General features: G+C 41.4%; 1 protein-coding gene across 1 annotated transcript; it reads left to right on the forward strand.

The window, feature by feature from the left end:
• The first annotated feature begins 6202 nt into the window (after positions 1-6202).
• LOC132156006 (diphosphomevalonate decarboxylase-like) lies at positions 6203-23694 on the forward strand. Its single transcript, XM_059564810.1, has 4 exons — positions 6203-6616; positions 22869-22984; positions 23097-23205; positions 23302-23694. The coding sequence occupies exons 1-4, from the start codon at positions 6428-6430 to the stop codon at positions 23311-23313; spliced, it is 426 nt and encodes a 141-aa protein (XP_059420793.1). The 5' UTR covers positions 6203-6427; the 3' UTR covers positions 23314-23694.
• The last annotated feature ends 1882 nt before the right edge of the window (positions 23695-25576 follow it).

Here is a 25576-nt window from a genome sequence, read left to right on the forward strand (position 1 = left end):
CCTGGGGTTCACTTCATTTCCTTGAGTTCAACTTCAGAATATGACGGGGTTTCGTTTTCAGCGGTGTCTGCACCACCACTAACGCCTGTTTTGTCCGTCTGCCTCTTTCTTGTGATTTTAGCGCCAGTTTGCCCTCCTGCCCATTATTTACTGACATAGCTTCCAGGGAGCGATTTTTTTTTTTTACTCAGTAATTAATGTGTTTTAAAATGTAGCGAAGTACAATACTTCAAACAAAATATACTTAAGTAAAAGTAAAATTACAGATTAAAAAAAATACTTTAAAAAGTAGAAGTACACAAAAAAGCTACTCAATTACAGTAACGCGAGTAAATGTAATTCGTTACTTTCCACCTCTGCTAGCAACACTTAGCTAAGTGTTAAAGCATTCTACTAAGTCGGTGAAAAAGGAAGTTACTGTAACTAAGGCAAGCAATGTCCGATCTTCCCCAAACTTCACACGTGTGATAGGTGTTTTGTTCCAAACAAACACCCATGACCAAATTCAGTTATAGTCATAGCGCCACCTGCTGGTAACATGAAGTGACAATGTTAACACTGTTATGGACTCCTAGGGACAAATTAAAACGTGTCAAAAAGAGTTAAATAGGCTGGCAAAATTCTAGAAACATAATAAAACATGCTATCAACATTTAGCTAAGTGTCAAAGAATGCAACTAATGCATTGAATAAAGAAGTTGCTGTGACTTAGGCTAGCAACGTCCGATCTGCCGCAAACTTCAGACATTTGACAAGAGTCCTGTACTGAACACATTATCATGCCCGTACTCCGTTATAGTCATAGTGCCATCTACTGGCAACATGAAGTGTCATGTGTAACACTCTTATGGACTCCTAGCATGTGTAACAATGTTATGGAGTCCTAGCAACATATTAAAAAGTGCCAGCAAGTGATAAATACACTGGTAGCATGCTAGAAACATACTTAAACATGTTAGCAACACTTGGCTAAATGCTAAATCATCATATTACTGCAGTGAATCAGGAAGTTACTGTAATTCAGGCATACAGTGTCCAATCTGCCCCAAATTGAACAAGTTTGATGAGAGTCCTGCCCTGAACACATGAATATGCCCGTATTCGATTCTAGTCATAGCGCCACCTAATGGCAACAGGAAGTGGCATGTCTAATACTGTTATGGACTCCTTACAAAATAATAAAAAGCAACAATAAGTATTTAATAGGCTGGCAACATTCTAGAAGCATACTAAAACTTGCTAGCATCACTTAGCTAAGTGTTAAAGCATGCTAATAATGTAGTGAAAAAGGAAGTTGCTGTAACTCAGGCAATCAATGTCCAATCTTCCCGAAACTTCACACGTGTGATATGTGTTCTGTTCTGAACAAACACCCATGACCAAATTCAGTTATAGTCATAGCACCACCTGCTGGCAACAGGAAGTGTCATGTGTAACCCTGTTATGGACTCCTAGCATGTGTAACAATGTTATGGAGTCCTAGCAACATATTAAAAAGTGCCAGCATGTGATAAATACACTGGCAGCATGCTAGAAACATACTGAACATGTTAGCAACACTTAGCTAAATGCTAAAGCATCATATTACTGCAGTTAATTAGGAAGTTAGTGTAATTCAGGCATACAGTGTCCAATATGCCCCAAATTGAACAAGTTTGATAAGAGTTCTGTCCTGAACACATCAACATGCCAGTATTCGATGATAGTGCCACCTGTTGGCAACAGGAAGTTGCATTTTTAAAACTGTTATGGACTCCTTGCAAAACAATAAAAAGCATCAAGAAGTGTTAAATAGGCTGGCAACCTTCTAGAAGCATACTAAAACATGCTAGCAACACTTAGCTAAGTGCTAAAGCAAGCTACTAATGCAGTGAAAAAGGAAGATGCTGTGACTCAGGCAAGAAATGTCCGATCTGCCCCAAACTTCACACGTTTGACAAGGGTCCTGTCCTAAATAAATCAACATGCCCATATTCAGTTATAGTCATAGCGCCACCTGCTGGCAACATGAAGTTTCAGTTTTAACACTTTTATGCACTATTTGCAACACAGTAAAATATGCCATTGTGTGCTAATCATGCTATAAATATTTTCAAACATTCTAGCAACACTTAGTATGTGCAAAATGATGCTAATAATACTATAAAACAGGAAGTGTTTGTAACTCATGCATACAATTCCCAATCTGACCCAAACATCACATGTTTTATAAGAGTACTGGCCTGAACACAACTAAAGGCCAATATTCAATTATAAGTATAGCGCCGCCTGCTGGCAACAGGAAATTACTTATTTTATACTAGCTTAAACATGACTTGTCTGATCTGCCAGAAACTTTGCATGTTTGGTAAGAGTCCTGGCCTGAAGACATTTACATGTCGATATTCAGTTATAATCATAGCGCCACCTGTTGGCAGCAGGAAATGTGGCACAAATATTTACTATTTTATATGCATATGGCCCAACGTTAACTGCTCCTCCTATGGGCACCGGGTGGTGTTGAGCCCGAGTGCGAGGGCCCTTTCATCGCTGCTTGCAGCTTTAATTAGGGCCCAAGCACTACGTTGCGAGGACCCTATTGGAATTGCTCCGTTTATTATTATTAGGGCCCGAGCACTGCAGTGCGAGGACCCTATTAGAATTGCTCCGTTTATTAGGAATTGCTCCGTTTATTCTTCTTCTTCTTCTTCTTCGTAATGAAGCGCATTTTTAAAGGCCTAAACATGCTCCAAAACTCACGAAACTTTGCACACGCATCAGGACAGGCGAAAATTTACATCTGATATAGGTTTCAGAAGTTGGTGTGGCAAAATGGCTCGATAGCGCCACCTGGTAAATTTCAACGGAGTGTCCCTCGAGCTAAGTTTCACGTACATGCATGAAAATCGGTACGCACGTGTAACACACCAATACCTACAAAAAAGCCTCTTGGTACAAAATCCAAAACCCAACAGGAAGTAAGTTATTTTGAATTTCCTGTACGATTTTTGTGCAGTTTTTGCCGTTTCCATGCCTCGTACTTTGACGAACTCCTCCTACAGTTTTAATCGGATTATCTTCAAATTGGTGAGGGTCATCATAAGACCTTTGTGACGTTAAATTGCGAAGCTTTTGAGTTTTCGTCAGGGGGTGTGTCCCTGGCGGCCTGACAAAATTTGATGTTTCGCCGTGAAACAGGAAGTTGCTGTAACTCAGGCAAGCAATGTCCGATATGCCCCAAAATTCACACGTGTTATGGGTGTTCTGTCCTGAACAAACACCCATGAACAAATTAAGTTATAGTCATAGCGCCACCTGCTGGTAACAGGAAGTGACATGGTTAACACAGTTATGGACTCCTTGCAAAATAATAAAAGGCATCAACAAGTGTTAAATAGGCTGGCAAAATTTTATAAGCATGCTAATACATGCTAACAACATTTAGCTAAGTGTTAAAGCATGCTACTAATGCAGTGAAACAGGAAGTTGCCGTAACTCAGGCAAGCAATGTCCGATCTGCTCCAAACTTCACACGTGTTATGGGTGTTCTGTCCTGAACAAACACCCATGACCAAATGCAGTTATAGTCAAAGCGCCACCTGCTGGTAACAGGAAGTGACATGGTTAACACAGTTATGGACTCCTAGGAACATATTAAAAAGTGCCAACAAGTGTTAAATAAGCTGGCAACATGCTAGTAACCTACTAATACATGCTAGCAACAATTAGCTAAGTGCTAAAGCATCATATTATTGCAGTGAAACAGGAAGTTGCTGTAAATCAGGCAAGCAATGTCCAATCTGTCCCCAAACTTCACACGTGTGATGGGTGTTCTGTCCTGAACAAACACCCATGACCAAATTCAGTAATAGTCATAGCGCCACCTGCTGGTAACAGGAAGTTACATGGTTAACATTGTTATGGACTCCTAGGAACATATTAAAAAGTGTCAACAAGTGTTAAAAAAGGCTGGCAACATGCTAGAAACATACCAATACATGCTAGCAACACTTAGCTAAATGCTAAAGCATGCTAGTGATGCAGTGAAAAGGAATTTGCTGTAACTAATGCAAGCAATGTCCGATCTGCCTCAAACTTCAAACGTTTGACAAGAGTCCTGTCTTGAACACATCAACATGCCCATATTTGATTATATTCATAGTGCCACCTGCTGGCAACAGGAAGTGGCATGTTTAACACTGTTATGGACTCCTTGCAAAATAATAAAAGGCATCAACAAGGGTTAAATAGGCTGGCAAAATTTTATGAGCATGCTAATACATGCTAGCAACATTTAGCTATGTGCTAAAGCATGCTACTAATGCAATGAAACAGGAAGTTGCTGTAACTCAGGCAAGCAATGTCCGATCTGCCCCAAACTTCACACGTGTGATGGGTGTTATGTCCTGAACAAACACCCATGACCAAATTCAGTTATAGTCATAGCACCACCTGCTGGTAACAGGAAGTGACATGGTTAACACAGTTATGGACTCCTTGATGAATCAGGAACAGGATGAGCCAAATGGAGATCCAGACCACAGCCAGAACAACGGCCCATGATGGTGTCGTTGGAGGGAGGAGCCAAGGTGAAGGTAGGGCTGGTGATATCAGGGGGCCAACAGACAAAGCTGGTGGAAGAGGAGACCAGGGCAGGAATCCAATGGAGCCAGAGTGACAGAGGACGAAGGCGAAGGCCGGAGGGATTAGGGAGCCTGATGAAGCCAGTAGGATAACGGTCCACAGAGGAGATGAAGGAGCTAGGAGCAAAGATGGAACCGATGGATCAAAGGGCCAAAGTGGAGGCCGGAGGTGGAGACAGGGAATCCTTGGCGCTGACTGAGGGTGAACTGAGTGACTGACTGGAATCAGTGGAGACAGGACTGAGGAAATGGCTGGTTTGAGGAGAGGAGGTGGGAGAGGGAGGCTGGGAGGGGACATAGGAGAACAGGAGCTGTGCGTAGATGCAGGAGATTGAGGGCTGGGCATAACCAGCAGAGACATAGGAGATTCAGGGCTGGGCAGAACCAGTGGAGAATTGGTTATTATCTCCCAAACCAGTCTATTAAATCCACATTAAAAATGTCTTCTAGTTACTCATAATATCCAGAGGACAGTTGCAGCTCACCCTAAGTGGCAAGCTTGTGGACAGGCTTGCCTCCAAGCCATAATGCACCTGGTCAGACGTGTCTTGAGGTTCTAGTTCGGGGGCGATGATCTGCTCAGTCACTCTTGTTTGCGATAGCCCATTGATAGCTGTGTGCTCTGGCTCTCTCTCTGTGGTTGGCTCGGGCAGACATTCTGTATAGCGTGATGGTGATGGCTGGCTTAGCTCTGGATCGACGAAATGCAGCAAAACTCCCTCAAGGACCATCCATGGGCAGGCTTGCTGAAGCTGACTTCATACACAGCGAGGGGTCCGGGAAGGTGGTGAGATTTCCCAGGTTGATAAATGTCCTTGTGCGCTCATCAAGGAAGTGATCTCCCTGCTCCAGGAAAAGCATTTGTAACCTTCCTCCAATCTGGGAGGAGGGAGAAATAGAAGAATAAATCAAACCAAACAAACAAAAATCACAGCAAATCTAAACTTTGGTCCTGTATTCTGTTACTTGTGGCAGCATGATAAAGTGTAAGTTGACAAGTGATCAAGTGAAAAGATGGTAAGTGTTGATTTTGGGACACAAATGAATGGTTGATTCAGTCACTCACTCAAAAGGCTCTCACTTGTTGCCACCTCCAGCTGTAACAATGTAACCTGCATGTAACCCAGCAGTTCTCAATTCCAGTCCTTGCGCCCCTCTGCTCTGCACATTTTGTTAGTCTCTCTTTATTAACATACCTGATTCAGATAATCAGCTAGTTAGAAGTGAGCTCTGTGCATGAACTGTGTTACGATTGACATCTTGGTCTCTCACATTGTTCATTGTTCCCTTCTCCCTGAGCAGGTGAAATCTAACAAAGTTTACTTCACTTCGGAACATTCACGGATTTGCGCTGCGCAACATCTGCACACACGGACAAGTGTGACATCATATAGCCTACCTCTGTAAATAAATTAAATTTAAATTCACGTCTTGCACACTTCAGTGGACTTTTAATGGAACATAAGTTTGCTTTGAACTGGAATCGTGGCAGAATATCCTGAGATGTCCACTTTGCAGGGCACTTACATTTGAATAGAACAAACATCTGAAGTGATAAGAGAAGCATACAAAATGTGCAAAGTAGGGGGGTGTGAGGACTGGAATTGAGAACCACTGATGTAATCTGTTATTATTTAAAACATTTTTTGCAATCAGAAGTGTTCAGAATTGCATCTGTTGTAATCTAGCAGTGGAATCCAAGGGAAGTAATTTAGATTGCTTTAATTTACATAGGTTTGTAGACAAATAAATTCACCTATTATACTCTTCCACAGTACCGGGCAGATGTTGTGGTCCCCAGTCGTATGGAGAAGATGATCAGGGTTATTCGAGAACGAGACTTTCCAGCATTTGGTGAGCTGACCATGAAAGACAGTAATCAGTTTCATGCCATCTGTCTGGACACATACCCACCCATATTCTACCTGAACAACATGTCGCACCGGATCATCAGTCTAGTGCACCACTACAACCAATACTATGGAGAGACCAGGGTGAGTGCAAGTGATAAATTCAGATCATTAGAGATTTAATGTCACTAAGCGAGCAAAATTTTACAAATTCAGTCATTATTTAATCCTTGAAAGAGCTCATAATTTCAACCTGGTACCCTGTAAACAAAAATATTGTTTCCAGACGAACAGACAAAACTAAGGTTACCTTTGTTTTTAGGAATTGATTTTTAAATTAGCCAAACACATCAATGCTCACTGGAAAGTGTTTATGTATGCAATAATCCATCAGAGAATCAGTGAATGGACTGTAAGTTTGAAACTATCTGAGAAGTCTTACAAACTCTAGAAAAGCCATGAAATGCCCAAACACAGGTCAGGTCAACAGGTCAATTTAGCTTAAAGGGAATAAATTAAAATTTTATAGGGAATTTGTACAGAATCACTGTTTTACGGCTGATCACTCTGCCAGCGATTTACTGAACGAGCCATATAACATCAACTCTGCAATGGATATAAATATCCAAAATATAGCGAAAACACTATTAATTAGCACAGTAACAACAAGATCGGCAGTTTAAGACATTAACAGAAGCACAAAATACTTCTCTTTTCAAATATAAATAAGACTTTATTGGATAAATCTAAGACATATAAACTAATCTAACACACGCATTCACACATTCATACAAGTTGCAGGGAGAAAGTGAGGAAAGAAATCCCAAGTTTAAAGCCATATGTGCAATTGCATAGAGCTGAACAACTGTCAGTAACATAATAAACACTCGAATTTACTTCCTCAATGAGGTTAAAATTTATATTAAATGCACCAGGTCAGAATCTGGAGGTACTTGCTTTGCTTGTTTAGGGGGTTTCCCGAGGTTGCTGATTGGCTTGAAGTTAGGGCTGTGCGATTTGGGGAAAATTTCTAATTGCAATTTTTTTGACAGATATTGCGATTGCAATTTGATTTGCGATTTATAACCCTGAAATCCTTTCAATTTTCAATTGGTGTTTTGGGAGGGGTTCTATATATATATATGGCCACCGCCATCTGAACACCCGGCCTGTGGATCACCTTGAACTTAAAAGGCTGAAGAGCTAGATACCAACGAGTGATCCGTGCGTTGGTATCCTTCATGCGGTGGAGCCACTGCAGCGGAGCGTGGTCCGAACAGAGGGTGAACTCCCGTCCCAGGAGATAATAGCGGAGGGAGAGGACGGCCCACCCGATGGCAAGGCACTCTTTCTCTATGGTGCTGTACTTAGCAGGAGAGTGTAACAACGGCCCGCCACACAGAGCAGCCTTGACCTGGGTAAAGGCCTGCTGACACGGCTCCGTCCACTGGACCGTATCTGGCACCTCCTTTTTAGGTCAGTCAAAGGGCTGGTGAGGTCCGAATAATTAGGAATAAACCGTCTATAATATCCCGCCAGCCCCAAGAACTGCCTTACCTCCTTTTTGGTCTTGGGACGTGGGCAGGTCGCAATAGCGGCTGTCTTATCAATTTGGGGACGCACCTGTCCATGCCCCAAGTGGAAGCTCAGATACCTTACTTCCACACTCCCAATCGCACACTTCTTTGGGTTGGCAGTGAGCCCCGCTCCCCTCAGCGACCTCAGGACATCCCTCAGATGCTGCATATGCCGCTGCCAATCAATACTAAATATAATGATATCATCCAGGTAGGCAGCCGCATATGCAGCATGGGGCCGCAGAATCTTATCCATGAGGCGCTGAAAGGTAGCTGGTGCCCCGAACAAGCCAAACGGAAGGGTAACAAACTGGTGTAATCCAAACGGCGTTGTGAAAGCTGTCTTTTCTCTGGATAATGGAGACAAGGGGATCTGCCAATAGCTCTTTGTTAAGTCCAATGTCGAATAAAAACGAGCCGTGCCTAGCCGATCAAGCAATTCGTCAACTCGCGGCATTGGATACGCGTCGAATTTCAACACAGCACATAGTGCACTGTCTGATGTGATACTGTAGCTGACGGCTGAATGGTTGCAATTTTATCTCTAATAGTATCGATTTTAGAAGTAAAGTAGTTCATAAACTCATTACTGCTGTGGTGTTGGGAAATGTCAACACTTGAGGCTTTATTTTTATTTTTTTCAGTTTTTAATGCTTTTCTGTAGGATAGGTTACTTTCCCGCCAAGCAATACGAAATACCTCTAGTTTTGTTTTCCTCCAGCTGCGCTCCATTTTTCGGGCTGCTCTCTTTAGGGTGCGAGTATGCTCATTATACCATGGTGTCAAACTGTTTTCCTTAACCTTCCTTAAGCGTAAAGGAGCAACTGTTTTTAAAGTGCTATAAAAGAGAGAGTCCATAGTTTCTGTTACATCATCAAGTTGTTCTGAGGTTTTGGATATGCTAAGGAATTTGGATACATCAGGAAGATAACTTGAAAAGCAGTCTTTTGTGGTAGAAGTGATGGTTCTTCCATACTTGTAACAAGAAGTAGAATTTACAATTTTGGCTATATGAAGTTTGCACAGAACTAAATAATGAGCTGAGATATCACTTGGCTGAATAATTTCAACACTATCAACATCAATTCCATGTGACAGTATTAAATCTAGAGTATGATTTCGTATGAACTAACTCGGATGTAAAATCACCAAACTCTTTAATAAAGTCTGTATGGTGCCCTGGTGGCCTGTATACAGTAGCCAGTACAAACATAAGAGGGGATTTATCATTAACATTTGTTTCTCTGGATAATGTTATATGAAGCACCATTACTTCAAACGAGTTATACTTGAAGCCTGCCCTCTGAGAAATCCTGAAAACGTTGTTATAAATTGAAGCAACACCTCCCCCTTTGCCTTTTAAATGCGGCTCATGTTTATAACAGTAATCTTGGGGGGTGGACTCATTTAAAATAATGTAATAATCAGGTTTTAGCCAGGTTTCTGACAAACAGAGTACATCTAAATTATGATCAGTGATCATATTATTTACAAAAAGTGTTTTCGTAGAAAGGGATCTGATATTCAATAAGCCAAGCTTTATCATTTGCCAATGTGGTGGCAGCAGTGGGATATTCCAGAAGAGGAGCATTGCTGTGTCAAATCATCAGGTGTGATGGCACCAAAGCGGGCACGTGGTGAGAAACCAGCCCAGGTGGACCCTGGAGAAGATGGGGAAGAACTGCAAGGGGCTTTTGGAGAAGCTGTTGAGCTGATTTCCAATGAAAGTTCTTCTAAGGATATTGCAGAGTTGAAGGATATGTTCCAGAAGTTCCTGGTGAATCAAAAAGTGACACATGATCGTCAAGAGCAAGAAAATGCATGGCAAGAGACAAGATGGAGGTCTTTGCAGCATCAGTTTCGACTCCTTCAGGAGGAAGTGGGTCAGCATACTGCACAGGAAAACTTGCCAGCAGGGGGAAGTGAAGATCCAGGCACTTCTTCCAGAATTTCTGATGGAGCGCAACATCCAACTGCTGGGAGTCTGTGGAAAGAGCCAAATATGCAGCAGCTCAGTGAGATGGATGACATTGAGCATTATCTTACTTCTTTTGAGCGAATTGCTACAGTGTGTAAATGGCCTCCAGAAGTTTAGGCCATTCGCCTAGTTCCCCTGCTCACTGCCAAGGCCCGTGATGTAGAGATGGCTGTGGATGAAGTGACCGACTATGTGCAAGTGAGAGAGGCAATATTGAGGAAATATTCTATCAATGCTTAGACTTACTTGCAACGGTTTCGTACCATGGAAGTGTTGATGGAAGAGACTCCAAAAGAACTGTATGTTCGGTTGAAAGATTTGTTTTACAAGTGGGTGAAACCGGCAGGAAAGACCGTCTATGAGGTTGCAGAGACTATCATTTTGGAGCAGTTTTTGAGAATGCTGTGTCCTGAGCTGCAAACCTGGATTAAAGAGCATGATCCATCTTCTGCTGAGGAGGCCACCAGGCTGGCTGATGTCTTTGTGGAAGCTAGGCGAATATATTTGATATAATAATATGTGAGCAGCATGTATGTACATGATTGTTAGATTTTGAGAAAAAAAATGTTATGCGTGGTTAGTGAAAAACAAAAAATGTTAAAACACTTGAATAAGGCAAAAAAAACACATAAAGAACAATGGTTCCCAGGATTTTTGAGAACTGGAGCTTGTAGCCTAGAATTTTTCTTTCTAAATTGTGAAAATCATCTTGTTTACTCACTTACAGAAAACAATATATTGATTTAAATTTTCTAAGACACTTTTTGTTGGTAAAAGTCATATGCGAGTAGGCGTCAACTATCATGTATATCATTGTGATTTACACCTGAGAAGACAAAGGCCTGCATAATGAGCTGCATAATGAGCCATTCAGTCAGCTGTGCCACTGTGAGGGAGGTTGTTACAAGAAAGAATGTGAGGACAAAATAAATCTATATAATTTAATGTTTGTAGTTTATTTAGAATATATTTAATTATCCCACAACATAATTTAATATCCACTTGGGGGAGCAGTTAAACAGTTTATTAGAACAATCAAAGCTGACTTTCAAACTAATTTTTTGCACCATTACTCAAGTCACACAATCCTTCAGAAATCCTTTTAACAATCTTATTTTCTACCAAAAAAAAACATTTATTGTTATTATTATTATTACCATTATTATTATTATTATTAATGTTGAAAAGAGCTGAGAATATTTTTCAGGTTTTTTAGGGGGAATAAAAAAGAACACCATTTTTTGTTACATTTGTTACAGTTACATTAATTTGTTACATTTATATTATTTACATCAAGCTTTTGAATGGTATAGTATTGTATATTGTTATTGAAACTTCATCATATTTCACTTGATTATACATTTAGTCAGGAATTATAGTTTGGAAAAAGTCTAACTAGTAAAATGTTTACACGATATGTGAAAACTAGTACAAGTATATAAATAAATAAAAAGAGACTTACTCATGTTTATGATCTCTGCTGAATAAAGTGCTTCATTCTTTTTTTTTCTGAGGGAATCCATTTCTCAAATCCTCAACCACATCGCATCTTTTTGGTGAATTATGTCTTATTTCTCTCATCGCGAAGCAAACAGTAAAATAAAAACTTGAAGAACAGTCTCGCTCGCTGCTTTTTCTTCTGTTGTGGGCGTATTCAAGCCGCGCGCTTCAGTTTGAATCTGAATAGCGCGTTCAGCGTAGGGGCGTGGTCACATTAGATATAATGAAGGGAGACGTGAAAAACGGACATCGAGTTGTTTTCATATGGATTACTTTATCACAGAATATCTGTTTTCGGCGGCACTTGTTTAGTTTAAAAGTAGACATGTCAAGCTTTCTATAGATATCTCTCTCATGTCTCTTCGTTGAGTATTCACGGAGTTACAGTTCATTTTAATGACGTGTTTGTAAATGAAGATCAGCGCAGACTAAGGCTGCAGACAGCACATCTTGTTTGTTATCTTTATTTTATAAGTGCACAAAGTTTTGTTGTTATTATGTCTGTATCCAAAAAAAAGTAGACCCTTTACAGATTCGAGTGATGTATTGCTCTTATCTGTACGATTAAAACTGAAAGTGTAATTTAAGTTCTTTTCGGGGTTATCAGGAGAAAATGACTCATAACGCATATCCGCGTTAATCGACTCCAGAGGGTTAAAGAGCATGATCCATCTTCTGCTGAGGAGGCCACCAGGCTGGCTGATGTCTTTGTGGCAGCTAGGCGAAGGACAGAACCTTGGGGTTATGCTGAGTGGAAGACTTTAAGCGTAGCTACAGGGGGGACTATTAAGCGTTATAGTTGTGGCCAGATTGGCCATAAAAAACCCATGTGTCCAATCCTGAATAAAAAGCTTACCAATGTCTGTTATGTTCCCCGAATGATGATACCTGAACCTACCAATTTTCCAATGCCCAGTGAGGTCACCATTCCTGTAAAACTTAATGGTTAAAAGGTTATAGCTGTAGTAGCTACACCCAAACGTTAGTAGAAGCTGGTCTTGTATCTGAGTGTTCTATGGAAATTGATTGCCCTGTCATGGTAAAATGTATCCATGGTGAAGAACGGTCTTATCCGACCACTGAAGTGTATTTAGGGGTTAATGAGACATCTTATCTTATGAAAGTGGGGTTGGCTCCAAAACTGCCCTATCCTGTGATTATCGGTCATGACTGTCCTGTGTTAATGGATTTATTGTATCCAGGCAGTACTTGCAATTTGGTGTTAACCCGGGCCAAATTTAGGCAGAGTCATGAGGTGAATGAGGGAAACCCTTTGAAATGTCTTCCATTTTATGATTGTGAGATTCTAACGCACCCAGTGAAGCCTGTGAAATCTAAAGGAGAGAAGAGGCTAGACAGGTTTCAGGGAACAGTGGTAGAAGTCACAGATGGGGAAGGTTTAGAAAAATTCAATTGTGAGTGGTAGATCCCTACTGATCTGTCAGAACTGCAGAAAACCGTTTCCGAAATTGGTCCCATCTATGTTAGAATGATTGAAAATGCAGAGCAAGGCAAAGATATTGTCTTTAAGGGTTCTTTTTTTTTTTTGCTTGGAGAATGGTATTTTGTATCGTAAGACCCAAAATGCCCTACAAATGGTTCTCCCTTTGAATGTATGTTACATGGTCATGAAATTGGGGCATTCTGTTTCCTGGGCTGGTCATTTGGGTCGCTGTAAAATGTACTATCGAATTAGCAAACACTTTTTCTGGCCAGGCATGACTAAAGATTTAGCCGAATTCCGTAAGAGGTGTCCAGAATGCCAGAGCACTGCCCCTCAGGGTCCCCCAAAAGCGCCTTTGATGCCTTTGCCAATAATTGAGGTGCCTTTCCAATGGCTGGGCATGGACATTGTCGGCCCTGTGGAGAAAAGCAAAGCAGGTAACAAATATATGTTGGTAATTTGTGACTATGCAAGCCGATATCCTGAGGTTTTCCCTTTGAAAAACATTAAGGCAAAAACTGTAGCTTTTTGTTTGGTGCAGTTCTTTTCTAGGGTGAGATTACCCCAGGAGATATTAACTGATCGAGGAACTAATTTTACCTCAAAATTACTGAGGCAGGTTTATCAACTGCTGAGGATAAGAGGTTTGAAGGCCACCCCATACCATCCAGAAACTGATGGTCTCTGGATCATCAAACCCTTTAATCATTTAATCAAACCCTTGTTCAAATGCTCTGTAAGTTTGTTTGTGATACAGGGTCTGATTGGGACCAGTGGTTACCTTACATACTGTTTGCATATAGAGAAGTTCCTCAGGCCTCTACAGGTTTTTCTTCCTTTCAGTTGATATATGGGCATGATGTGAGGGGTCTCTTTGTTGAAGGAATCCTGGGAACAAAGTTCACAGACCGTGAGTACAGTCAATGCCCTAAGGAGTATCACTCAGCTCGCCCCGTTAAGCGCGCTAAACCGCCTAGACGTCAGGGCCCCCGGCAAAGAATTGTGCTGGACCCGACGCCCTCTAACCCGATGGCCCTCTCACCCGATGGCGGCCTGCCATCCAACATTATCCAGCCTCTTGTCACGCGAGCTGTGGCCTGGCAGGCCATCCCCGGAGTGTCCAAGTGGGTTTTGGGGATAATAAAACACGGCTACTCACTGCAGTTCGCCCGAAGACCCCCGCGTTTCCGTGGGGTGATTACCACTTTGGTAGAGCCGGACGATGCTCAGGTCCTCCGCACCAAAGTGATGACGCTGTTAAGGAAGGGAGCCATAAGAGATAGTTCCTCCCTCAGAAAGCAGATCGGGGTTCTACAGCCGTTACTTCCTTGTCCCCAAGAAAGATGGCGGTCTCAGACCCATCTTAGACCTCAGGCTCCTGAACCTCTCCTTCATGAAACGGAAGTTCAGGATGCTGAGATTGAAGCAGATCCTCACGCAGGTTTGCCCCGAGGACTGGTTCTTCTCGCTGGACCTCAAAGACGCTTACTTTCACATCCAGATAGCCCCCCATCACAGACGATTCTTGAGATTTGCATTCGAGGGTGTGGCTTACCAATATACAGTTCTTCCCTTCGGGCTGTCTCTAGCTCCCCGCACTTTCAGCAAGTGCATGAACGAGGCGCTTTTCCCTCTGAGACGGATGGGAATCCGCGTTCTGAACTATCTCGACGACTGTAGCGAACCGAGCTAGACCACCACAAACCTGTGCTCCTAGGACTCAGGGTCAATTTTGCCAAGAGCTCACTGCTCCCCAGCCAACGTATTACTTTCCTGGGAGCGGTTTTCGACTCAGTCCATATGAGGGCGGTCATATCACCAGAGCGCGCTCTGGTACTTCAGCAGCTCACGGCCTCCGTCAGGAACAAAGCCTGTTTCCCTCTGAAGTTCTTTCAGAGGATGCTAGGGCTGATGGCCTCCACCTCCCCAGTTTTATAGCTCGGCCTGCTACGAATGCGGCCCCTGCAATACTGGCTGAAACTCCGGGTCCCACCTCATGCTTGGCGGCACGGCCGCTTTCGCATCAGGGTCAACCAGGCCTGTCTAGCAGCCCTGGAGCCTTGGATGAACCTTGTTTGGTTCAGCCATGGGGTACCCCTACAGGCGGTTTCCAGAAAGATGGTGCTCTCAACAGATGCGTCCAACCTGGATTGGGGCGCTCTATGCAAGGGCAGACCAGCCTTTGGCTCGTGGTCGCACGAAGAGAGCCATCTCCATATCAACTGTCTCGAAATTGCTGGCAGTAGAACGAGCCCTTCAATTCTTTCAGGTGATCCTGAAAGGGTGCCACGTCCTAGTCCAGTCAGACAGCATGACAGTGGTGTCCTACATAAATTTCGTACAGCTGCCTCTGCGCACTGGCAAAGCACCTCTTGAAATGGGCACTACCCAGGTTGTGATCGCTCAAGGCGACGCATATACCTGGCAAGACGAATCTAGGAGCAGACATGCTTTCACGGAGCAATGTCCCTTCGGACGAGTAGATGCTCCATCCCCAGACAGTTCTCAAAATCTGGGAGATTTTCGGGAAGGCAGATGTCGACCTCTTCGCCTCAGAAAGCAACTCTCATTGCCCAACTTTTTGAAGGACACAGATGCGCTGGCCCACGACTGGCCCAGCCTCCTCCTTTACGCTTTTCCCCTGATCGCTCTGATCCCTCAGGTCATCATACGAGACAGTGAAGACAGGCACAGAGTCCTCCTGGTGGCCCCACTCTGGAGGAGCCAAGATTGGTCCTCGGAGCTATTCAGGCTTTCCATGAAAGCCCCATGGCCGATTCCCCTGAGGCGGGACCTCCTCTCTCAGGTGAACAGGACAATCTGGCATCCCCAGCCAGAACTCTGGGCTCTGCACGTATGGTCCCTCGATGGAAGCCTCTATGCCTCCCAGGGGACGTGCTACACACCATTGCTCAGGCGAGAGCCTCGTCTACAAGACGCCTCTACGCCCAGAAATGGTCAGTCTTCATTGACTGGTGCTCAGCATGAAACGAAGACCCTGTTGAGTGTGATGTATCTCCGATACTGTCATTTCTCCAAGAGCGTCTAGACAAGGGTCTCACCCCTTCCACGCACAAGGTGTATGTAGCAGCCATCACAGCATTTCATGCTCCTATCGCTGGCCAATCAGTGGGTCGTAACAGCCTCATTGTGCATTTCCTGAGAGGTTCTAGGCGGTTTAAAACCCCCGTGTCCTCTCACCGTTCCCACTTGGAACCTTCACACAGTCCTTGGAGCACTCAAAGGACCTCCCTTTGAGCCGCTGCGGTCAGCTGACCTTCAGCCCCTGACGTTCAAAACCGCTCTGCTACTTGCTCTAGCATCGGTCAAGCATGTTGGCGATTTGCAGGCCCTCTCGGTGAGCCCTGCATGCCTTGAGTTTGGGCCCAGTGACTCAAAGGTCATTTTAAAACCCAGGCATGGCTACGTCCCTAAAGTGCTCTCAACTCCGTTCAGAGCACAGGTAAATTCCCTCTCAGCTCTGCCTCCATTGTCAGGTGAGCGAGAGCTGGATTTACTCTGCCCAGTGAGGGCTTCGAGGATATACATGGAGCGGTCACAGCCGTTCAGGCAATCTGACCAGCTTTTTGTCTGCTTTGGTGGCCGCACCAATGAGTCTTTGGTCTCAAAGCAACGCCTCTCGCGTTGGATAGTCAATGCTATCGCTTTATGTTACTCCTCCATGGGCCTTGAGTGCCCCATAGGAGTAAGAGCCCACTCCACTAGAAGGATGGCTTCTTCTTGGGCCTGGTCTAGTGGTGTCTCTATCAAGGACATCTGTGAGGCGGCTGGCTGGTCCTCGCCGTCCACTTTTGTCAGATTCTATAACCTGGACATCCTGACCTTGCACGCTCGGGTTCTTCCGGTTTGATACGACGGCCTCTATCAGACGCCATCATCATGCCACCTGCAGGGAGCTAGCTCTCTCTTAAGCAGTGTAGCGTTAAGGCTTTGACGGCTTAGGCTCTCTCACTTATCCCCTGGACCCCAAGGTGTTCAAGATAAGTTTTTTGTCGTTCCCTACCATGGCACAGCATGGTTGAATTCATTCCCCATACGCAGTATGAGTGAAGTATTGAAAGGGAACGTACTCAGCTATTCAGTCTTGCCCACTTCCATGTACCAAAAAGCAGATGTGATCTTTTTTTAGGTCTAGCTGGCTGGTATCGGAGGTTTATACCTCATTTTGCCACTAGGGTGGCTCCATTAACAGATCTGACCCGGAAGTCAAGTCCAAATCAGATTCAGTGGACTGAACGGGACAGGCTAGCTTTCCAGGATGTTAGGAATGCTTTACTGACTAATCCTGTTCTTTGTAGTCCTGATTTTGAGAAAATGTTTGTGCTTCAGACAGTTGCTTCTGAAGTAGGATTGGGAGCGGTTTTGAAACGAGCAGGGAGGAGAGTTACATCCTGTGGCTTAATTGAGTCGGAAACTGTATCCTCAGGAAACAAGGTACTCCGTTATTAAGAAGGAGTGTTTGGCACTGAAATGGGCCCTTGACTCTTTCAAATACTATATTTTGGGACGAGACTTTTTAGTTGAAACGGATGATCGAGCACTGCAATGGATTGATAAAATGAAAGATACCAATGCTCGTGTAACTCGTTGGAGTTTGTCAATGCAATCCCTCCATTTCACTGTAAGACATCGGCCAGGGTCGGAAAATGTGACCGCTGATTTTCTCTCTCGCTTACCTTGCGAGAGCTTGGGGAAGGGGGAAGATGTCATAAGTCATCTTTAATCTTTGGGCTATGCCCTGTGTTTTTGTTTGGTTTATGTTTGTTTGGTTTATATTATTGATATGAATGTTTGTTTTTGGCTTTATTTTTCTGGTCTAAGGTGCACATTAGCTCAAGAAAAAGAGACGCCAAAAAGGGTTATTTTTGTAGTTATTTATTCAAAGTTTCAGTTTTATTTCCTTGCCTTTTTTCCTCTGGGGGATGAGGGTTTAAGAGGAAGTGCGGCCTTCTTGTTTTCTATTTTATACAATCAAATGGAATTCTGGGTAATGTAGGCATAGTCTACTGGCTAGTCAGAGCAGGGGGGTCAACGTTTATTGTTTATTTTGAATGTGTGTATATGTAAATGTATTGTTCAGTTTTTGAATGTATTTTTGTAATGTTAATCTTATGTTGTTTTGAACTTTATCTTCAATTGAGTTTATGTGGCTGTTTATGTGTGTGTATATGATTTTTCTTTTTGTGGGTTTTCCTATAATTTGGGATGGTTTGGATCCTTGAGTTTAAAAAGGGCATGCTTGGCCTCTCAGGGTTGAGTGTTGGTTGGGGCCTCCATGAGGAGGGTCAACTTTAATATCTCCAGTGTCAGATGTGAGTCAATAAACTTTTTTTGACTGCAAGCAAGCGTCTCCCCGCCTTTGTTCTGGTCATGTCCCCACAGGAGCATACAGGTTAACCAGTGTAATAGGAACTAAATTTATTTCACCACAGAGAAATATATATCTTCCATTTTTATCAGATATAGTCTGTTTATATATGAATGGTACTTGCTTCTTTACTATAATCGTGACTCCCTTTGATTTAGTAGAGAAGATTGACTGATCTTCTTGAGCTGCCCATCTAGGATTAAGAAGTTCCTTTCGTGTGTTTAATATGAGTCTTCTGTAGAAATAAAATTTCAGCATGCAATTTATTAATGAGTATACACCTCAAGTCTTTTCACTGGAAGATTCATGCCTCTCACATTCCAACTCAGAAGTCTTACTATGCCTTCTCTGTGTGTTTGACCTATTCTATTCATAACTATAAATTCATATCTTTATATAAAAATTATTATATTTTTTCTGACATCCAACAAAAGTTTAATTTTACCAGGCCTTTCAACTGAACCATAACCCCCTTTCCAAGAACAAGGATCAGAGCAAGAAAAAACAGAAAAACCCTTATTCCCACCCACATTCAAACAGAAGAGAGAGAAAATGCCTCCTGTTGGATCTACTTGTGGCATGAACTGCTGCAAACTTCTGCAAAGGATTGTGATTCTTGAAACAAAGTTACTTGCTGGACTTCCAAAACATATGGAACACTCAGCAGTCGTAATGGACCCCCCCAGCATACAGCTGGTGAGTCCCATGAATCTTCTGAATCTCAACAGTTTATACCAAGTGTAGAGGAACAATCCGAAACTGATAGCCACACTAATCGATGGGCACAAACAGGGAGCGAGACCCAAAGGAACACGAGACATCAGATTGTCATGGGTTTCTCGTATTGCTGCCATAGCTTCCTCTGCCCCAGATTTGACTATGAGAGGCTTGTAAATACTGGTTTTCTACCACCCCCTATACATCTTCAGAACAGATTTGAACCATTAATGAATGCGGGTGAGGAATCCTCAAATGTGATAAAACATGGATCGGATCAGCCTCCTTAAGAAGGACTTCAGTGAACTCTTTGAAACAATTCAAAGACTCAAAGTTCAGTCGTTCATCAGTTGACCACTCCAAGCAAGGGGAACAAATATGTTTTCACGGATGCTTGGGCTGAACACATGGCTACAAAGATCTTGCAGTATAAAAGGTGTGAATTTTATCGACAACTTCAATCTTTTCTGGGGCCATAGACAACTGTTTAAACCGGATGGCCTCCACCCAAACAAACTTGGTGCTAGAGTGCTTAAGGACAATATCTACTTCTCCCTCCATCATCCTTCAGCAGTCTGTGTCAATACATTCCACACACACACCGGGTCCGTGTCATCATGTGGGTGGCATGTCCAACAAGGACACTGATAACACCATGCAGCCACAACAATCACTGCTGATGGACACTATCACACCTCTTTAATGTTATTTTTAGTGATCTCCGACTGGCGAAGTCGAACATCATTAGCGCCGGCATGAATAACAATTTTACTGAATTTACGTTTAGCATTAGCCAGCACTTTTAAATTTGCCAAGATGTCAGGTGCTCTGGCTCCTGGTAAACATTTGACTATGGTGGCTGGTGTCTCTATATTCACGTTCCATACAATAGAATCACAAATAACTAGAGCACTTTCATCAGGTATCTCAGTGGGTGCATCACTGAATGGGGATAACCTGTTTAATGTTTTGATCGGAATAGAAGAGCGGTGTTTTGACCCACGACTATGCTGCCTCACTGTCACCCAGTTGCCCTGCTGCAGGGGCTTTGTTGCCCGAACCGAACAATGTACAGGAATCCCTGAGCTAGACGTATCCAAAGCCATATCTAGAGCCCTAATATTCTTACTGTACTCAATTAAAGTTTGGAAGCGTGTCTCTAATTCTGAAATCTTCTCTGTCAGCCTAACTATTTCCCTGCATTTATCACATGTGAATCCCTCATTGCTGACAGATATAGATAAACTGTACATGTGGCAAGAGGTGCAAATAACAATAGCAGGAGAAGCCATTACTCACCGTCCTTGATGAAATATTCTTACCCTTACCACAGTTGTTTGATGAACTTGTGAAAAACTGGAGCGAGAGAGAGGAGAGGAGAGGAGAGGAGAGGAGAAAAGAAAACAGCGATAGGTATGAATGAAAACGTTAATGACAAGCTAATAAATAAAAGTGAACGATCAAAATTAATCTGATAAGATTGATCGATAATATCAGAAATGTGGTGGAAATTAAGTTATATTTTATCACTTTAAACAACAGAGTGATAGTAAGATAAAGATTCTAGAGAAAAAACAGCTACACGGAGCTACGATCAGCAGCAGCAAGGCCAGCAGCCAGGAAGCAGAGAAAACACTGTCCAACACCCACAGTCAGGGAGACAGACACCCAGAGCATTAATAAGTAACACAATCCACCATAAAACGTGCAAGAAGAAGTAAATAAGGAACTGCTTGAAATGAGCTAGTGGTTTGCTGGACACTATACACTACTTCCGCATTTGTCCACGACACTGTTGTCATGTGGTTTCTACGTCAGTAAAGGCGGTAAAAAAGGGTAACTAACGTCATTGACAGGTGACTGCACTGCCCCGTGTCACTGTTTAGAATGGTAATTTTCTCATGATTTACAAGTAGTTGAAAACATTAGAGATATTGTTAGTAATCAGCTCGACAAAATATATAACACTAGCCTAGTGGTTTTTGGATATTTTACTGCAAATATCTTACAAATTGTACCTTTAACGTTATGTTGTATAAATAACGAAGTGTATTCTATGTGAAATTATGAGTTGAATCCCATTGATTAAAAACTTGCTATCAAATGCTTCACTCTAATGGTCATCTTCAGCGCACGCAGCTCAAAACAGAAATGCAGAACATTAACTGCTAACGTTTTAGGCTAACGTTATAATGAGAGCACTATAATTGTCATAGTTTCGTTGACGTTAAGTGTTAGCTATCTGTTAATCAAAATATAAAACATTATTTACCGTTTATAACTGCAAGGTGTTCGTTACAAATTTTCCCTGTGTTAACATCGGTAATGATGTAAGTCGAATGTCTGACTTGACTCTTGTTAATGTATTTTGCCCCGCCCACCAAACATATGATTCGACTATCAGTCGAATATCGGCAAGATTCTAAAATTCCGATTATGAAAATCCTTAGTCGGGGAAACCCCTAGTTCTTAGCAATTCATTTTTCATCAAAAATGAAGTTTTGATATATTTAGTGTAGGACATTTGCAAAATTTCTTCATGGAACATGATCTTTACTTAATATCCTAAGGATTTTTGGCATTAATGAAAAATCAATAATTTTATTTCAATACCAATTATTTTTTGGCTACAAATATACCCCAGTGACTTAAGACTGGTTTTGTTGATTTTCAATTCATCGAATTCCAGCAACAGGAAATGGTCCCACTTTATATAAAGTGGCCTTAACTGACATGTACTTACATAAAAAAAAAAAAAGTACAATTGTACTATGTGGGAAACAGGTAAGGTTAGGGACAAGTTTGGTGGTATGGGCAGGTTTAAGGGTGGGTTAAGGTGTAAGGCAGGGATAGGCAACTCCGGTCCTGGAGGGCCACTATCCTGCAGAGTTTAGCTTCAGACCTCATAAAAACTCAACTCTAGTAATCCCGAAAAAACTGATTACCTTGTTCAGGTGTGTTTAATTTGGGTTGGAGCTAAACTCTGCAGGACAGTGGCCCTCCAGGACTGAAGTTGCCTATCCCTGGTGCAAGGGATGGGTCAACAGTATTATTAGAAATGTAATTATTAAATTAATTACAGATGTAATTACATGCTTGTATTTTTTAAATATAAGTACAATATAAAAGCATGTATGTTCCCATGACAATACAGCATGATTATTATTATTTTGTTTTGTTTTATTATCATTTTTATTTTATTTTTTATGCTGATGTCCATCAGCAAATCTACTGATGGACATCATGCTGTATTGTCATGGGAACATGCCAGCTGAAGATAAGGAGGAAATTACATCGCTCCCTTTGCCCAGTGCATTCCAAATGACTACATAATGGCACGCACGTGCCCTGGTTGCTCCAAAGTCCCTACTCCAAGGGGATAGGGATGATCACTTCCATTTGGAATTTGCCCTGTGAACCGTTCAGTACCAATATCTGTACCGTCACACCCCTAGTACCAACCACCATTTACGCTTAGGTCATCAGGCAGTCCTTATTGCCAAGCCCTGCATATATTTTGTACACATTTCATTTTGCTTTGGCAAGTATTTAATTGTTTTACCCAAAGAAAAATTATGGCTTATGCAGCAGACATTAATAAATAAATCGGTGTCTTTATGCAATTAATAATTCAAATTGATTAAAATTTGTTGATTAATATTGGCAGCTGATACATCGTTGCATCTGTATTGAATACTAAGTCTATTCTGTCTCTTTCTTAAATCGTATAGCATACTATTATGCTTTGATGTAAATGGATTGATGTATTTGCACCATTTGAATTGTTTCAGGTGGCATACACCTTTGATGCTGGTCCTAACGCTGTTATTTACACCTTGCAAGACCACTTGCCAGAGTTTGTACAGGTGGTCCGTCATTTCTTTCCCCCGGAAGTCAATGGAGAGGAGTAAATTAGAAATCAGGCCTGCTGTTAGTTTTAATTTAAAAACTAATTTTGCAGCTCTCACAGAGCACAGGCACGACATGTTATGATCCTAACTCTAAATTTTAATTTGCAGGTTTGTCAAAGGTCTTCCTGTTTGTTCAGCTGACCTTTCTGAGGAGTTAAAGAGAGACATTAATATGGAGCCCACACCCAAGGCTATACGCTATATAATCAGCACTAAGGTAATTGTCTGAAAATGGCTGCTATGTGTATTTCATTAACTGTAAAGCACATTCATATGTCATCATCTTGTTCTGTATTGTATACCCTGTTTTCAGTGTTGGGAGTGACGCGCTTCAAAAGTAACGATACTACAGAAATGTATTTCTCCCCCTTTATATTAAGTGGCCTTAACTACTATGTACTTACATTTAAATTAATAATTTGGTACAATGCACTTAATGTGTACATACATGTTTTTATATTGTACTTATATTTAAAAAATACAAGCATGTAATTACATCTGTCATTAATTTCATAATTACATTTATAATAACACTGTTGACCCATCCCTTACACCTTAACCCACCCTTAAACCTGCCCATACCACCAAACTTGTCCCTAACCTTACCTGTTTCCCACCTCAATAGCAGCAAAAGTGTTTATCAATACAATATGAACAAAATAAGTACAATTATTTTTTTTTATGTAAGTAAATGTCAGTTAAGGCCACTTTATATAAAGTGGGACCATTTCCTGTTGCTGGAATTCGATGAATTGAAATTTGAAATGAATTGAAATGACTGCAGAGACGGATTCTACATTTGTTAGACAGACACACTCCCATTATTTTCAGTTCATCAGAGAAAAAGACAAAAAAGCATAGTCAATGCAATATATGTGTGACACAACTCTCAACATCAAGAAATAGCACGAGTAACTGAATAAACACCTGGACTGCCACTAACACTAAGCTAATGGAGAGACCTGCAAGGTCGGAGAAGAAAGAGAAAGCAGTGGAAAAGTGCGAACAAGCAACAGAAATTAAGTTTAACTAAAAATAACAATCTGTTTTTTATTAAATCAGTCTATTAGGAGTGTAATGGTACACAAACATGATGGTTCGGTACTTACCTCGGTTTTGATGTCACGGTTCGGTACAGTTTCGTTACAGCAGAAAAAATAATAATAATTAAAGCTGCAAGCAGCATTTACCGGGGTTCAAGCATTTAAGGCCTCTGAGGTAGTCACAGTCAGACACATGCACTGAAATTAAATGATTAAACTAGTTTTTCAGAGTTTATTTTTCATTTTCAGGTTTCACTGTAATCATAATGTGGCAAACATTTAAAAACTGATATATATGTATGAACAAAATGGAAAACTTTAACTCAATGAGATTTAAAATTTTGTAAAAGTGTTTTTTGATTGTTTAGGCATTAATTCATGAATCCTTTCAACAGTACTGTTTAACTTAGCTGAATGAACCCATTATTGGTCTTCCGCTGCCATCTAGTGGTTATAGATAGCATTTACTCAAATAACACTGTGTTTTTAAACATAATTTTATAGTGTTATTTTTTTGCCCAATCTCTCTTAAATTTTGCATGCTTGTTTAGAATGAAATTATGCATCATTTTACACAGTTTTGATCATTTGTGGGCGTTCTGTTTGTATTAATAGGCCTTTGTGTGCACTATGAAAAGAACATATTATAAAATTACTTGTTTATAGTTGTCCAAATGCAATTGTTCAACATGTTTTTGATAATTATTGACCTTCAGAGTCTAGAGAATTGTACTTCAGTGGTTTTATTGATTTTCAGCTTAAAGCCTTGGACTAATTTGCCAAAGTAACTTTTTAAACTAATCTTGAATATTTAATTAACAGCTTTATTGACAACATTGGTCCCAAAGGCAAAGTTGTTCAGAATTAGGAGATCTATCATATGATATGAAGATAGAGCGTTTGTGTAAATATATGAGCATTTTCAAACAATTTGAGGCCATTTACCATATAAATCTTGTGTTTTGAGACCTTTTCTACTGTTATAGCGCCACCTATGGTCCGATCTCTATGAAACTTTGCATGCTTGTTAAGAGTCACCTGTTACATGTTTTCACCAAGTTTCATAAAGTTTTGAGTTTTCGTTTAGGTTTTATAGGCTTTTGGGTATTTTGGTCACGCCCCTTTTCTATATTAGCCTGTTATAGCTAACCAAAGGACAAAATTCAACATTTTTTTGATAATTATTGATCTAGAGAGTCCAGAGAATATTACTGCAGCGGTTTGTTTCCGATCTGGCTAAAAACCTAGGACTAGTTCGCAAAAGTAGGTTTTTAACATATTCTTGAATAATTAATGAACGGTTTGATTGACATCTTCGCTCCCTGAGGCAAAGTTGTTCAGAATGAGGAGATCTATCATATGATCTAGTGTTTGTGTGAATATATGAGCATTTTCAACCAATTTGAGGCCATTTACCATATAAATCTTGTGTTTTTGAGACCTTTTATACTGTTATAGCGCCACCTATGGCTCGATCTCCATGAAACTTTGCATGATTGTTCAGAGACATCTGCTACATCTTTTCTCCAAAATTCGTAAAGTTTT

This window comes from Carassius carassius, chromosome 13 (genome assembly GCF_963082965.1).
Source record: "Carassius carassius chromosome 13, fCarCar2.1, whole genome shotgun sequence".
NCBI classification, from domain to species: Eukaryota; Metazoa; Chordata; class Actinopteri; order Cypriniformes; family Cyprinidae; genus Carassius; species Carassius carassius.

Excerpts from the sequence above, each read along its gene's own strand:
- LOC132156006 (XM_059564810.1), top strand. The coding sequence starts at position 6,428 with ATGGAGAAGATGATCAGGGTTATTCGAGAACGAGACTTTCCAGCATTT. Across the intron at positions 6,617-22,868 it reads AATACTATGGAGAGACCAGG|GTGGCATACACCTTTGATGC; the intron begins GTGAGTGCAAGT and ends GAATTGTTTCAG. Across the intron at positions 22,985-23,096 it reads CCGGAAGTCAATGGAGAGGA|GTTTGTCAAAGGTCTTCCTG; the intron begins GTAAATTAGAAA and ends TTTAATTTGCAG.